This window comes from Phasianus colchicus, chromosome 20 (assembly GCF_987193195.1).
Source record: "Phasianus colchicus chromosome 20, bPhaCol1.hap1.1, whole genome shotgun sequence".
Classification (NCBI taxonomy): Eukaryota; Metazoa; Chordata; class Aves; order Galliformes; family Phasianidae; genus Phasianus; species Phasianus colchicus.
In genome coordinates this window covers 2,460,889-2,477,316 of record NC_143455.1, presented here as the reverse complement: position 1 = coordinate 2,477,316, position 16,428 = coordinate 2,460,889, and the positions used below count along the sequence as shown (strand labels likewise).

Below are 16,428 nucleotides of genomic sequence, written 5' to 3'. Positions count from 1 at the left end.
CACCGCTCACCTCCGCTGCTGCGAGCGCACCCCGCGGGGCCCCGGCTGCCTGAGCCAGGCAGGGCCGGGGGAACGCTGGCGATGCCGCGGGCTGAGCACCAGGAACTGCTGCCGGCAGCCCCACAGCACGGCCCAAACCAACTCTCGTTTGCGCCTCCGAGTCTCGCTGCTGCGCTCAACCGGAGTCCAGGCACGAGTGATGCTGGGCTCTGCTGCGCCCCAGTTTCTGCAGGGAGGCTCAGTGAGGTCACAGCCGTCTCCCGCTGCTGTCACAGCCCCTTGGTCGGTGACCTCACAGCGCAGGGCTGCGAGTAGTGGGGCACCAGGCTGGGCCTACATCCTTATCACCCTCATCATTCAGTGACTGCCCTTTGTGGTGGTGATAGATCTGGGAAAAAAAAGGTTGCACACCTTTCCTATCTCCATGCAAATCCTTCTTCTGTGTATTTATTTTTGAGACACACTTTTTGTCCTGTTCTGGTTCTCATGCAGTACCAAGTGCTGGCAATGTCTTTGTCTGGGTTCCTTTCTGTACCAGGTGCTCACAGCACAGCGGGCTGTTTGCTCATGCCTTCCTATGCAACCTGCAGTAGAGAACCTGTTTCAGTGAGGCTGCACTGTGAGGTCTCCTGAGGCCCTTTCCAACCCCTACAGTTCTGGAATTCTGTGAAGTCTTAATCCTAACTGAGATTTTGCCTAATGGCAAGTAGGCATCGGGTGCCTGCCTGACTTTAGTCAATGAGCCATCAGGTATTTAATTGTTTTTGTGAATCTTGCTATTGTTTATGGAGGAGTAAATGCCCTTTGGGAAATTAGGATTAAAAATATGTTGTCCAGATGCATTTGGAACTCCTTCCTGCTGTTGGAACTATTGGTTGCTACAGCTGTGGTCTTCTGCCTTCAGATCACAGAATCTGTGGGACCTCAAGGATCATGAATCTCCAACCCCCCTGCCACAGGCAGGGCCACCAATCATCCCACCTAATGCTAGACCAGGCTGCCCAGGGCCCCATCCAATCTTGCCTTGAACACCTCCAGGGATGGGGCATCCACAGCCTCTCTGGGCAGCTGTTCCAGCACCTCACCACTCTCTCTGTAAAGAATTTCCCCCTGATGTCCAACCTAAATCTCCCTTCCTTCAACTTAAAACCATTTCCCTTTGTCCTGCTGTCACTCACCCTTTCAAAGAGTTGATTCCCCTCCTCTTTGTAGGCTCCCTTTAGGTACTGAAAGGCTGCAATGAGGTCACCCCGATGTGACGAGTCTTAGTGTGCAGAGATCTATGAATCAGGCTCCTCAAAGAGATGGAAACAGGAAGTTGTCCACCAAGAGCCCCACGCTTGAGTCCTAACACCAAATGTAGGGCTCTGTGCTCAAGGGGCAGGTCGCATCTTCCTTCTTAGAGAGCATTTTGTAACGACTTCACTGTGGTCAGGGCTGTGGTTCTGGGGAAGACGTGAAGATGTATGCACTTGAGTCTGTTAGGAACAGCAAACAACAGTGAAATAAATCAAAGCCCACAGCTTTAGACACATGCTTCGGGTTGTGCCTGCATGCCTCTTATTAGTGCTTAATGTTCGTTATCCTGGGGAGAAGAGTGTCAAAAGGAGGTCAGTGGCCGAAGCTGAGCTGCATGCTTTATGTTTAGCCTTGTAAGTTTGCTCAGACAACCTGAAGTTTCTTGCCCAAGGTTGTTCTGTGCCGGCATCGTTACTGTGGGATTTTGGCATGAGCCGAGTCCTGACCAATTACAGTGATAATTCTCTCATTCCTGAGGAGTGCAGGTGGGCTGTGGATATTCAAACGTTACATCTCTCATATTTCTCCCATTCTGGGGCAAGAGACAGCTTTTATATGTTAAAACAATTCTTCTTGTTTCATTTACCAGCTCCCGAAATCCACCGCCCACCTCTGTGAGCAATTAAACCGTAAGTGAGAGAATGCCCTGGTTTTGGCCATCACCGCAGAGGTTGACCTGTGGAGCTAAGCTGAGGTGCTGTGAGCACTTCAAAGGGACCTACTGTATAACCGTATCGTTAAGGGGACGTTCGAGTGCTCATGCAACTAATTGTCATATGACCCAGGTTTTGTTCGAAACGCAGTCTTGCTGATCGCTCTCCTAAAGCCGTAAGCCTTGATGTGTGGCCTTGGTCTCAAGTAAGCGTTGGGTGACTAATCGAAGTTACTGGGGAAGTTTTATGAGAATTATCAGGGAAACAATGCCTTCAGAAAGATAAGCCCTCCCTTGTTAGGCAAGGACATAGCTCCCCGATTTTAAACCCCATCATCTTTTATACTTGGGCACATCGCTAAGCCTCGTAATTAGTTAAATCTGCTCCCATAATCAAAAGCTATCCACACACTCCACTGCTCTGTGATGGTTTGAAAGATTTACGTGATTAACTTGGCGGAGGCCGTGGGTGGCTAATTGGATAAGCTTTAATCTTCACACCGCCAAAGCGAAACGTGGTAAGATCAGAGGAAGGAGGAAGTCGGGCTGTGTTGTGTGGGAAGGCAGTTACCAAACATGTCAAAAAGATTATTGTAACGAGCGGACCTGTTGTCATGACCCAACCTACAAGAACAGGGCAGATTACCAGGGGAGAGAGGGAACAGTGCAAATTATGTTACATTTGCTTGCCTTGTTGTTTTTTTTTAGCAGGCAGAAATAGTTGTGTTCTCCCTGGCAAGCAAGGACCTTTGTGTTCCTTTTGCTTTATATGAGTAATTTGGTCAGATGTTGTTAGCACTGGGTTTTGAGTGCTTGCTAATTGAGCTGCTGTAATGATCTTTGTCTTCAGGTGCATCGTGCTCCTGCTATGCTGTGAGCCTGGGTGTGAACCTGGGGAATACAGGAGGGGATCTCAACCTCCCAAGCAATGAAGAAGTCTTGCTAATGGGTAAAACAGCATTGCAGGGCTATCTTTAATTAAAGCAGATCCACCAGCTTGATGAATACACGGAGATTTTAAGGGAGGTGCAAAGAGCTGAACTGTAGAACCACCCCATCTGCTTCATAGGACATGCAGTGCTCTGTGCACGGATGTGTCTGATTCATGGGCAGCCCAGAGTTCATGTGGTGGAGGGGAATTCTTCCCAGCACTGCTGGTTCATTGCATGGCCAGGAGATGTCTCCAGCACACCACAGCTCCTCACCAATCTCAAGTTCAGCCCTTTGCTTCAGTACCTTTGCTCTAAATCCTCGGTCGTCCTTCTGTCGTAGAACTGCTTGCATTGATTCCATTGCATCATTACCTGAAATATTAGGCTTATGTTAGTGCTGTAGAGCATTTCAGTTTATGTTGGAGTGGAGGGACCTGGAGTCAATTAAAAAATAGGTCTTGGTTTAATAAAACATTTTAGAGAATTTTTGAGAGGTATCAAAAATGCTCCTGATTCTCATTTTGTTTGTGAAAGTTGTCTGGGGAAAAAGAGGGCAAAGATAAAATGGGAATAAAAGATAGAGTTGAAAAAGACAAGTGGAGATGAGAAACTCCTACAGCCGAGCTGCAGTTGAAGACCCAGTCTCCTCAGTGTCTCCTACACCAGGGCAGATTTGCAGCTTGGGGCCTGAATGTCCTGCAGGCAGTCATGTCATACTTATACCAGAAACCAATGAAATGCTGAAAGGAGGAAACCAGAAATCTGGTATTGAGAGAAGAATGCAGTGGCATTTCACTTTACAACTGGAATTTATGTTCCCTGGACATTGCAAACTGTGCAGTGTCTGTCGTGTGAGCAGCCTCAGGTCATAATTCCTGTCAAAGGAAACCTGTAACTTGATGGCTCTTTCTTGGATAATGCATGCGTGGCTGCTTCCACAAACAAGGAATGCAGGAGTGGAGCTGTGTGTTTTGTGTCTCGATCACAGAGCAATGCCATGAGGGGTGTATGTATTTACACAAACCTTTATTTTTCTTTGTAACAGGTCTGAACGCTGAGTATAGCATCAAAAGTATGGTGCTTGTTTCATGTGTAGCTTTATTATTCAATGTGAAGTAATCTTCTCCCTACTTCACTGTTTTTAGGCAGTGGGATGGGCCTTGCAAAATATTACTGGAGAAAATTGGATTCTTTCTGGGTCATTTCTTCAACGTTTGCAGAGAACTGTGTGGAAAGTGACAAGACAGGTCCATCTCTGCCAGCCAGCCTTGTATGCACAAATTAGAGTGAATTTTATGTCTAAAACTTGCAACTTGTTTCCTGAACTTATTTTCAGATCTAGCCTGATGGCAGGAGGTGTCAAACGAGGAGTGACCAACCCGTGGCTCCTGGAGGAGTCTGAGGAAACCAGGGGGCTTGGCTTCGATGACATCAGGCAGCAGCAGCGGAGGATCATAGAAGGTAGAAGAGTCTGTCTGTATGTTGTAGGCATCAGTCCTCATGAGAAAATCAGTGCAATAACCTGTGCTGAAGCCCTGTTAGCTGGGGCTGTCGGTCCAAGTAGCTGGGGGTGACTTCTGTCTGAGCAGGAGCAGTGTTGTGCTTGCAGTATTCCTTGCTGGGAACATCTTCTCAAAGCAGCTTTTCCAAATAATCTCCATGCTGATTGAAACAAGTAATTTTTCCCGTGGCAGGGGAGGAGAAACCGCTGAAACAGTTAGCATACCTTATTTGTGACCATGTAACCTCGTGGGGCTTCCTCACAGTCAGATGCAAGTAATTTAGGGATTGCCTTTTGCCCACATTTTAGTGAAGCTGAGTGTGTCACAAAGTAGAAGAGCTGTGTGTGTTAGGTGCTTGCTGAGGGTGTGCAGGGCCTGCATGTAGCAGAGACAACATGTGCCTTTCTAGAGGAGTGCCTGCAGAGCTGTTGTCCCCTCCTTGCAGGCTGCCTTCCATGCACTCCATGTCCTCTTGCAGCTTTAAAAATCTATTTGAATTCTTTGGTGCTTGCATCACCTGTTTGCCTTGTATTCATGTTCAAAGTTTCTTGGAAAATGTAAAAAGGCTAATCAGGGATCTGTGTGTGCGCCAGGAATCTCCTGCATTTATGATTGAGGAACAGCTGGAGGTTGAATTCTTGGGTTTTTTTGGGACCCTCAGCTCATGTCCCAGCCAGAGCAGACAAATTAATTACCCATCATTCACATTGTTTTAGGAGTGCTGTTGCCATAAGGATTCATTTTCCTGTTGTGTTGATGTCCTTTTCTGAGTACGTTTTAACTCTTCAGGCACAGAGTAGATCTTTCTCTTTGCTTCTGCATCCCTTATTGCACACAATCTGGCACACTGGCAATTTGCCTCATGTAACTTGATGTATTTTCTGGTGCAGAGCAAGATGCCGGACTTGATGCTCTTTCTTCAATCATATCCCGGCAAAAGCAAATGGGACAGGAAATTGGGAATGAGCTGGACGAGCAGAACGGTAAGAACAAGATCCACAGAGACTCATCTCACTCATTTTTGTGTAAGATTGTGTCTGATTTCTTTTAGTCTTTGTATGTTCCTTTTCCCCCACAATCAACAAGACAGCACTGCAAAGGTTTCTACAACAGCTCTGACAGATTCTGTCTGCTCACGAGCTTACTGTTGTATTTTGTCTTACTGCATAACCTGGGTGTGTGTGAAATGTGTAACACTTGGGATGTTTTTATGAAGGCTGTCTTCGAAAGAAAAGATGGGAAATTGTATGTAGTACAAAACCATTTTGTACTTGGATCTTCTGCACTTTTCAGCAATTCTGTTCTAATGATCCTTTTTTTAATGGTAATCTTTTATTTGTTGCTGGATTTCATTTGAACATTCTTCCTTTGCTTCTTTAGTTATTAACTAAATGGAAAACCTTGAGCCAGCAATTAAAGGAGAAGCGTATTGTTTGCTACAAACGATTTGGATTTTGAAGGTTTCATGAGTTGAATGTAGGATCAAATTAAGTGCAATATTGAAATAGAAGAGCACTTTTTTTTTTTTAAACTGAGCCAGTATCCGAATGGTGGAATTGCTCTCCTGATAAATATGCTTTGTTACCGCCTGAATTGCCTGCCTGACATCAGCTGTCCCTAGGAGAGCAGATCCTCCAGTCTTTCTGACTTCTTCCTTTCTTACAATATGGTAATAGTTCAATTAGAGCCTTGGAGCCCTGCCAGTTGTCTCCCTTGCACAAAGACTTGAGCCATATGGTTTATCTTTGGGTTGTGTTGTACTTAACCACTGAGAAGGTAAACGTCCTTTTACTTGCTAATAAATGATATGCTGAAATCAACTTCTTCCTGGGCCGATATTTTTCCCTTGTATGCCTCTGCGTGCTGCTCAGAGTGGGGGGTTCCATTCTAGCAACTGCACAACGTAAATGCTGCTTGGGAGCTCTGTTCTGACTGGTGGGAGATGGGATGTCCTTCTCATGCTTGCCGTGCATCCGTGCTCTGGAGGGATGAGGAACGACTAGAATGTGTCTTTGTTCATCTTAAGGTCGTTAGAAAATGGTTTGCATAGCTGGGAGAAACCATGCGTGGTGCTCTTGTCGTGTTGTGATCCTCTGCATCATCTGAGTGAAGACACTTTCAATTAGAAATCTCAGTTTCATAAGTTTCTTCTACTAACAGTTGTTTAAAAAGTTACATTAATTGCTTTTTTTCCTCTAAATAGAAAACAGGTGGGACTCATGAGTGTGTTTACTAATTCTCTGTGAAACTCTGGTTTCTCATCAGGAAAATATAGAATCTGTGTCCCATTTCCCTCTCTTGGGGGTCAGGGGAGGTTCCCCAAATCCTTATGTTTCTGGGACTGCAGGTTTTGTGTGTTGTGCTGTTGCAAACTGAGCTTTTTGTAGGAACAAAGCCTTGAAACATCTCTGAAACTGGGACTGTGTTTGGCCCTCCTCCTTACAAATAGTGCAAATAATGCCAGTTTTGTTTGACGTTCTTCTCTTGCAGATATTTACAAAGCCTGGAGCAAAATTCGTAATGTTTCCCTAGGAGCTCTTTGTGAGCTACAGGCAACTTTTTCTCAAAAGAAGAGCTTTCCCAAGTGAGGATTGCTGTGGCTGAAGGCCGTCTGGCTGCTGGGGGCACAGCAGAGCTGCCTGTGCTTCTCACCCTAAGGTGGAAAGGATGAGACCTGCTGGCCTTGCAGGCACTGTCCATATGTCAGCAGCACAGGAGTAGGGAACGGTCCCACTTGTGCAGAGGGAGGCACTGCATTGCTGAGCTTTGACTTCTCTGCCAGCGAGCAAGTTGGACTTCCAGGTTTTCTCTGACTTCACATTTATTATTAATCTTATTTTTCACTTTTGCGTGGACAGGGGATACAGTGGTGTGCTTCGTGCTGAAAAAGCTGCAATCCCTAGCAGTATTTTCCAGTGGGCTACTTTCCCTCTACCCACCTTATTTTATACCCTATGCTTAATTGTCTGCAGGCTTTTCTGCGGCGCATTGCCAACATCGTGTTGCTATTACACTGTCAGGCTGACAAGCGTAACTGCCCTGTAATTTCCCCTTACTCAGTCTCTTTCCTTCTTAGTGCTGAGTGATAATGGCATCGTCTGTCTGGGGCAAGGCAGTGGAAGTTCATCTTCATTAAGCACTGCATCAGTACTTCTTTTTATTCGAGTCAAGTTTCCCACCAGCAGCCTGACTGCTCACCTGCTTTGGCCGTTGCCACCTCCTGCGAGTGCTCAGTGCCTTGCTCTGCCTTTGGAGCTCGAGCTTCTGGTAAAGCACAACTTATTTCAGAAGTAGCCGTCGATGCTTTGTAGTTAGTGCAACCATTTAGAGAGCTGGATAAGTGCATTTATTTCCCAGGCAGCGGCTCTTTTCCTTCCTTTTTCTGCTGCTGTCTGTGACCTTCCATCATCGGGCACTTCCCCCATGTGCCAGTGGGTGTTGCTGTACGGCTGCGGATGCTCTGAGCACAGCCAGCATTGGAGGCGCCCGGATTCATTATGCAAAGTTTACTTCTCGAGTCGAGTCGGTACGTGTAAATTCTTTTGTGTTTGTTAAATGACTGCAAAATGATTAAATGCCTCTGCGAGTGGGGCGGGTGCTCGGTGCTGTCTGCTTTTCCATCCCTGGTGGGCTGGCAAGCATGGCACAGGGCTGTGCCACAGTGTGAAGGAGAGGCATGGAGTGGCCGCTCTGTGCCATGGGCTCTGGGAAGAGCTGGGCCTCTTCAGACCCGCCAGGGGCTTCCAGGTTTTAATTGGAGTCTAATGTCCTTCTGTACTAAGATTTTCCCCAGAGCTCCATCCTGGAGGTTTTATGGCCCTGAGCTGAGCTGTGGGTCCATCCCGACGTCCTGAGCACAGCGTGGTGCACCAATGAGAAGCAGGGTACAGGGAGACATTGTGTTTTTCCAGACTTGGGAGCCTGCTAGCAATGGGAGAGATGGGGGGATTAGCAAAAGAATTTTCCCATTGTTAATTCCAATGTTGGCCCCAGAAAACTTTCTGTATTCTTTTCATCTGTTACATGAAAAAAAGAAAAAAAAAGAAAGCAGGAAAATAGTGCAAATGTCCTCTGGCCCTGCTGATGAGGCAATCTAATCTAGTGCAATAATTCGGGAAGAATGCTTTCAGAAATTCTGAATGCTGTTTGTTTTACCCTTATAGAGATGTAGCCTTCTCACTGCGGCACGCTCACATGAGGACACAACTGCTCTCAGTGACGGAGCCTGCAAAATTCGTAGTGCTCAACGTTTTTACCGTGCTGCTTCCCATTTGGTGCAGACCATTGAGGATGGATCCTTCTGCTTCCTGCCCACTGAAAATTCATCAGAACATAAATACGTTCATAAATGATGAGCTGCAAAGGAAAGGCCATTGTTGGTCCTTTTACTGGTCAAGGGGATACTGGATGCAGATAGCTCTTTTTTAAGTAAACAATCTGTCAGAGTGATATTTTACAACATGGTTGTGTAACATATTTACTTTCTGGTCAGCCAAATTCCAAAAACCAACCCAGCATTCAAGCACTCGTTGTCTCTTTGATAGTTTTGCAGTAGTTTGCAGCATCACTTCTGGTGTGCTGGCTAGAACACAGGGCTCAGCTTGGCCCTTCCCTCAGTGCCAGCCCAGGAATCCCAGTGACTTTCTGGCACATGGAGTTGGTGAGCTGGGCACACTGCAGCCAGCACACCTGGAGGCTGCTTTGTGTACACATAGAGAAGTGTTCTTGTGCAGTCACAGGGAGTAGGTGAAATACTTTGTGCAGCTGGGACTCGATGCACGTCTCCAGGATGGTGTTCAAGTCCATCACTTCTGGTGCAGCCTGGTTGGTATGCAGACAGTAATGTGCTTCTCCTAAAGATTCTTTTACATGGCTATTGTATAGCCAGCATCAAAAAAGGAGCCCTGAAATACGACATAGTTTCACATTTCTGTTTATTAGGTGCATTTTGCTATAATACAAACTAATTAGTATTGTGTATAGAATATGTGTGAGTTATGAGGCTAAAACCAGTGTGGCTGTGGATATATTACCTCATTGTTAGGATTAGCTTGTAAATAAGAAAAGATTGAAGATTAAATGTGAAAGAACGTTCATCTTGTGTGGAGCACAGTCCTCTTACCCCAGCTGAGATGGCTCTGGTGTGGGTATGAAGGTCTGCAGCATTCCTTGAGAAACGCTGAGCACCGGCAGGTTCCAGGTTCTTTAAACACCTCCAAAAAGAAGCATCTGTTCTTAATATTTCGATTTTAAATAACCATCCTTAGCTTGACTGACCTCATGCTATGCAGATAGATTTTTTTATTTTGCTTCCTGAGCTTATTGTGTGGAGTAGAAATGACTTCAGTTTTATTGGTGAAATGTTCTGTCTTTATTGCACGCTGCTTAGTTGGAGTTAACCCTTCTTAGGGGAAAAATTAACACCCGTGTTAAATGTTTTTTGTCATCAGTGATCTAAACAGGGGAATACTCAGTCTCAGTGTGAACACTCAGAAGTTAGGGAATGCCAAAACTGAGGTTTGATGGCACTCCTTGCGTGTATTTCTAGGCTTAAAGCAGTCACAGTGTTTTCTGCAGGCCATGCCTCATTGTGTGCACAGGACTTGATCTCATCTGGGTTTGGATTGGATTGGCAATAACTATATGTAGTGGCAAAGTTATTTCTAAAGTGTCTTTTTATGGCTTCTTCCTGGGAGCCATGTGATGCTGCTTAAGTCTCCTTGACCACGCTTTTTCCAAAGCACTTCTCCTCTGTGCATCCAGGTGTTGTAGGGTCTGTCTGCTGAGCTTTGGGCATTGGAGCTGAACAGAAAATGCTGTGAGCACTGCTGGGAAGGAGAAGGCTTGGCGTATTGCCTCTTTCCAGAGACGTTCAAAACCTCATTGACTGAGCACCCCAAATAAACCGTAATGATTAATTTTCTTATTTTTCCTTCTGAGCTGGGGTTGGTAGTGTTTCATCTCCTGAGGGAGCTGTCAGAATCAGAACACACTTGTTTTTGCCATCAGGAGGGCCGTGGCTGGAAGAGGAAGATGCAGAGCTGGAGCAGTGCGTGGCCTGTGAGGGACGCAGTGCTGGGTGAGGAGGGTAAAACAAAATATTCCGTATCTGTCAAGGAAGTGAGCCCTGCCCTGCTGACTGCTGGAGGATGTATGTAATGAGAACTAACGGTACGTTGAGTTTATATTGGATCGAAAAAGCGTGTCCACACAACACAGCATTATTTGTAGCATTTCCCAACCTTTTTAAGTACATCGCTTTGCTGCTTCAGTGTTTCCAGTGTTTGTGTATACGTCAAATTTCCTGGTATCTTTAAAAAGAAAACTGGAAAAAAAAGAAAAAAGCCTGGAAAGTGCAGAATGGATCCACCTCCCAGCGCGGGTCAGCGGCCAGATGAGAACACCTCCGCAGGGCCCTCTGCAGCTCGGGCTGACAGCGCAATTTTGCCGGTGTTGGCTGATGGGGAGCAGCATGTGAGAGGTGTGAGATGTCCTGCCTGTGGGCTTCGTGGACAGTTGCTGACAGCAGCAGTAAGAATGAGGCGTAAGCATCTGCGTTCCCTTTTGGGCTCTGCTGGGGTGGGTTTATGGCAGTCCGACTGTTGGGAGCTCTGTGGTGAGCGGCGGTGGGATGCGAGAGCTGCTGTGTCTCTCTGCAAAGTCCTCGTTAAGAATCCATTGTGTCAAATGAGTTTGAATTCATTCTATAGAGGAGCTTCATGAGTGAGGGAAAACAACGCCATCTTGATGTAAGAATGGTTTTGATTCTGTTTCACAAGACATTCTTGTGAATCATCCATGGCTGCATGGGTTCAAGTGAGTCATCTTCAATATATGTGAAGCTGATTGGATAGTTATGTTCAGAAATTAAGGACTGGTGATTCATAATTAGATTGCAAGGCTGAATTGAGTTGGGCTACTTTGGTCTTTCTTGTTCTCCTCAGCATTTTTGCTGAGGACACAGAGGATGAAGTGCATGGTGTGCTTACCCAGCTCCGGTGTGACATAAGAGACGAGGAAGGCTGCAGCTATGCTGGGAGTCACACTAGGATTCCTCCCAGTGATCCTGACAAATGAGAGTGAAATCCAGCCTGGCTACAAGCAAAAGGTCACACTGGTGTGAGGATTGAGCTGATTCAAGATGAGCAGCTAACCCTTAAGAGAAGGGCTTGGGGAGCACAGTCTCTAGGTCACAACTTAAACAGGCTGAACAGTGTAATGCTGTGAAAGGCTCTGACAAACTACTGTTGTTCAGCCAGTCCTTTATTAAGCTTGGTGTGGAGAAGGGACAGCAGCTTGGCTAGCAGCTCATCGAGGTCATGGGGAGCAGGTGGGGCAGCCAGGGGGTAGGCAAGGTGTGCCTTAAAGTACACAGGTGTGACCATCAGCCCGGCTGGAAGAAGAGCATGCTGAGACAGGGATGGAGGATTTCTGCAGAAGGAAATGAACTGCTGGGGAGGGAGGGCTAGGGCAGAAGCAGTGGGGTGAGTTGTGGGCAGAAGGAGCAGGGGTGAGGTGTTATTTCTGTTGGTCGCACTGCTGGGGTGTGTTGGAGCAGGAGGTGGACTGGTCACCTTGTTACTGACTTCTCTAGCTGCTTCTTTCTTCTTTTCTGCAGCTTGGCTTCCTTCAAACTTCTAATTCTTTTGCTTTTATTGAGCTGATCTTTAATCTCCCCTTCTGAATGTCTTAATCCTCACTTCTGAAACCACCCTGTCTGCGTCCTTTTCTGTCTCCCTCTAACTTGTGTTAATGGGAAAGCATTGGGGGACTGCAGCTCCTGAGGCCACTGGAGAGCCGTAACGGGGGAAAAGAGCATTGTTCTGAAATGGCTGAGATGTTTTGGCTGAAACTTTAATATATTCTTTTTTATAAAATTCATCTGGAAGTGAGCATCCAAGCTTGGAATCTTCAGCCTGAGTCCTTAACATTTTTCATCATTTTAAACAACTGAAAATAGGGCCTTCTCTTGGGAAGCAACAAACTGCCTCAATAGCGTTCGTGCGGCTGAGGCTGCGCGTGCTTTTGTATTGCTCTCTATATACACGTGATAATGGGAGATGCTCCTTTTTCTCTCAGTATCTTTTATAGCTTTCTGCAGCGCTCTCAGAACCAGATAAAGCAGCACAGCACAACCTGGATGGGGATGAAAGGAAGCTCAATGCTGACACACACACCGTGAGCCTGTCTGGCCTCTTGGCACGCACCGCCTTTTTCCTTGAATAGTTCAAGCCGTAAAATAACTGCTCAACATTTGTCTTCTCAATTATGTGGATTTTTCCACAGTTAGTCAGCCCCTACCTCACCCATACGCCGTGTGGGGGGAGGCTGCCTTCCTTCAGCTGTCCTCATGGCCATTGGAGTGTTGGGAAAGTGCTGCGGGGGAAAATGAGTTCCGAACTCTTGTGAAACCTCGCCGGATTTCTTGATAAGAATTATGATCTTAACCGTCTCAATTGCAAAGTCTTGTCATTAATTTTGTAGCAGGGTTTAAGGAGAGCTCTAATAGGGATATAAACCTCAGCTCGTAGCAGAAGAGTTCTTTTTCCCCGTCTGCTCCTTCGGTCGTTTGATTTAAGCTGTTTGAAAAGAAAACAAAACCTCACTGTAATTGTAGATATTTCAACGCTCTGATGATTTTTTTTTTCCATGTTAATTTAGCTTTTCCTCTGCTCAGAATCTCAAATTGAGACCGCAGAGGTCTCCTAGCCTGATTTTCCTAGCCTGCTTTCTGCTCTGTTACTGCCATTCATCATATAGAGGCACAGCCCCAGCCCGTATCCATCGCAGCTCCTGCAGGTGAGTGCTGTACCTGCAGTGGGCAGCAGAAGGTGTAACTCCTGCCTGCATGTCCTCTGCTTGGAGGAAAGAAAGGCAAGAAGGGAGCTGCCTGCTGTAGAATGCCTGTGGTGGGAGATCTAGGAAGCTGTCATGGAAGTATATAATTCTGCTTATTTTACCCACGTAGATTTGCTGTTACCTGTCTGGTCCATTCTCCTTGAGTGCTGTCCCTCTTGTTTTTGAATCAGGGAAGGATTTAATTGCATGATAGGTACTGGGTCCCAGGCTTTCTTTGGCCTGTTCTCCCTGAGCTTGTGGTCACAGTGAGTGGGATCTGTCTGGGGCATATTCTGCATCAGCATTTTCAATGGTAGATGGCCATCCCTGGGCAGTATTTTAGTCTTGAACCATTAAGCACCACTTCTTTAAAAACAGACATCATTTTTAGCCAGTGTTCTTCATTGTGGCAGTGAAATGCAGCGTGAGAGTTTGTACTTGAAAAGACTTTGACTTTATTGCTTCCTTCGTCCCCTTCCTTTCAGAGGGGGTCTGTGGGGAAGCAGTGATGATCCCTTGGTCCTGCAGTGCTGGGTGACTCTTGTGCCTCAGTGCTGCTGAGGGGAACGCAGTGTTGGGCTTCAGAAGGAGTCATGCTTGGGAGGAACCATATGCTCTTGTATCATGGTGATTTGGTGAGTGGGCTGCTGGATGCTAAGTAGCCTTGTAATAGATTTCCCAGAAAAGTTTTAGGGTCAAAGTCTGAATGGTTACAACACAGGAGAGAGCAAGAAAACCACGTTTTTGGGCACGTTGTACTGCTGGAATCCGAAGAGTGCTTTGAAGTTAATTTACTCACCACTGAGTCAGTTTGCGAGTTCTCTCTTTTAGATTGTCCTGCATTTCTCATTATCTCAAACAGATTCTAGCTCACTCCTGAGCTGAACGGAGGACTTCCCTCGCTGTTTCCCTCTGTTCTCCTGGATACAAAACAGAACATACTCCATCTCCAAAGCTTATGCTGGCTGCTTGGCTGAGCTTGCCCCCATTCCTCACTGGCCAGGCAGCCTCAGGTTTGCTGGTCCGTCTTGTGATAAACAAACATAACGTATGGAATTGGTGGTTAGCACCTTGCAGGACCAGAGAATGAAGTGGAACATCTTGTGATGCTGTGAGCACTGCGAGGGGCGGGCAGCAGGCTGGGGCTGGTTGCTGTGCTGCCTGTGTGCTTGCAGACGGAGCTCTATTGTGCTGTGTTTGAATAGGAAGTGGGGCTTTCTGGCTTGGTTAAATACTGCTTTGATATTTGTAAAGTCTGCTGCTAGGTGCAGCCTGCAAGTGGCAGTTGGTGATGCTCGAGCATTGAAATCAGCCCCACAGCTGTCTGCTTGTACAATGGGCATAACACAGTCACTGCAATGGGATGACAGCAGAACTGAGCGCTGCGAACAATTGCTTGCTCAGAACTGTGTTTCAGTCAAACATAATTCAAGTTAATGTGACATAAACATGGCACGGGATGCTTTTAAGCTGATGAAGTTAATATCTGAAAGCATCTTGAGATCGCTTAAAAACAGATAAAATAATTGTACTGTAATTATTATTGTGAATAATAAGATGACTTCCTTGCAAGCTGGAGTTTGAGGTGGAATAAGTCATATTAGCATAACCTTTGTGAATTCCTGATGTGTTGAAATTTATCTTGGCCCTGTGCGGCCCAACCCAAATAAGATCAGTGCTATAAACGCTTTGCTTTTTGGGCCACATATTGGTGAAGCATTTGGCCTCACTGCCCAAGGATGTGCCTGCTGCCCTGGCAAGGTGCTGCTGGGGCTGGACTGGAGGGAATCCATCAAAACCAGTGTGATTCTCACTGTGCTGCTCAGCGGGCCTGGAGGTGCAAGCAGACAAGGCTCTCCCAACACAGCTATGGCCAACACTGTAGCAGGAGGGAGTAAATCACATACTTCAAAACAGATACCATAATATGAACCGGCTGGCATCCGAGTGGGGGGCATTATCAGCTGTGTCTTTTGGCTGCGTAAGTTGCATTGTTTTGAAATAAATCCAGTATTTGATCTCAGCGTTTTGTTGGAGGTTTTCTCATGCAACCAAGTTTTGTTGAAAAATGCTGATTTGAATCCAGAGCCTTTAGTCGGAAACATCTGCGCCTGATGTTCGCCAAGTCTGGGAGGAGCTCAGAGGTACCTGCCTGCAGCAAGTGAGGAGTTTGGCCCTGGGCAGCCAGGTGCTGGGATCCAGCCATGAAGCACTGCTCTGGGGGTCTGGCTTGGGACTGGGATCAGCAGGAATACCAAGAGAAGGGCAATTCAAGCACTGCCCGTGACTTCTAAGGGTTGGGTTAGATCTATTTTGGGCAGAGACTGTGTGGAAGTAAGATAACATTCGGTATAAACTCCCAGAATGTTTTCTTTTTTTGTCTTCCTTTGACCTCTGTGTTTACATTGCCACGCTGAAACGAGAGAGCAGTGACAGCAGACAGCCTTAGAGCCCAGGCTGGGTGCTGGGACTGATGGAAGGCACATATCCCTGCTGTGCTGTGACAGCCTGGGAGAGGGGCCAGTGCTCAGTGCTCCCCTTAGTAAGAACTGCATAACAGCAGTGCTGAGGGGCTCAGCACAGTGCTCCAAGCAAGCTGCTATCTTAATGTGGATGTTCCCCCTTTTCCTGGTGTCCTGTATCCCACCTGGGCATCTTCCAGATGTAGCTCTGCTCGTGCAGCTCTGGTACCTGCTGTTAGTTTGGAACATGGGCGTTTTCTGTATCCCCCTGTTATCCTGTTGCTGTGCAGCAGGGTGTGGGTATCACGTTACTGTAATTGGGTTTTCAGCTCAGGTTTGTAGATAATGTGGGTTTTTGCCAAAGAAAATTAGCAGTGTGAATTGAACTCTGAAGTGGCCTTCCGAAACATGGTATTTGAAATGAATAGAAAATCAGATAAGCTGGGAGGAAAGCTTCCTTCTGGTCGAGCTTATGACATAGACTCGTTTTTATGTAATAGTTCCCGTTATAAATAAGTAGTTTTCCTTGGAAACTGTTACTGGGACTAAGCTGCCTCCAAGCACCAGTCCAGGGATAGAGCATGTGGGGCGTTCTGTGCTGAGGATCAGACCTGGAGAGGAGCTGCCCTCGGTGTCTGTGTGCACCTGGGGTCGGTGTGAGACCACTTGGGTTTTTCCCGCTGCTTAATGATGCCTTACTGTTCATACGTAATTACAGGGCTGCTTCACTGGAGCCCGGTTAG

The 16,428-nt window shown here is 46.6% G+C and overlaps 1 protein-coding gene across 1 annotated transcript in view; it reads left to right on the top strand.

The window, feature by feature from the left end:
• The window catches only part of STX8 (syntaxin 8), a 79,755-nt gene that overhangs the window by 12,452 nt on the left and 50,875 nt on the right, over window positions 1-16,428 (top strand). The window contains exons 5-6 of the mRNA XM_031599190.2: window positions 4,220-4,344; window positions 5,276-5,368. Coding sequence (XP_031455050.2) covers window positions 4,220-4,344; window positions 5,276-5,368 — 218 coding nt within the window. The remainder of the gene's footprint in view (window positions 1-4,219; window positions 4,345-5,275; window positions 5,369-16,428) is intronic.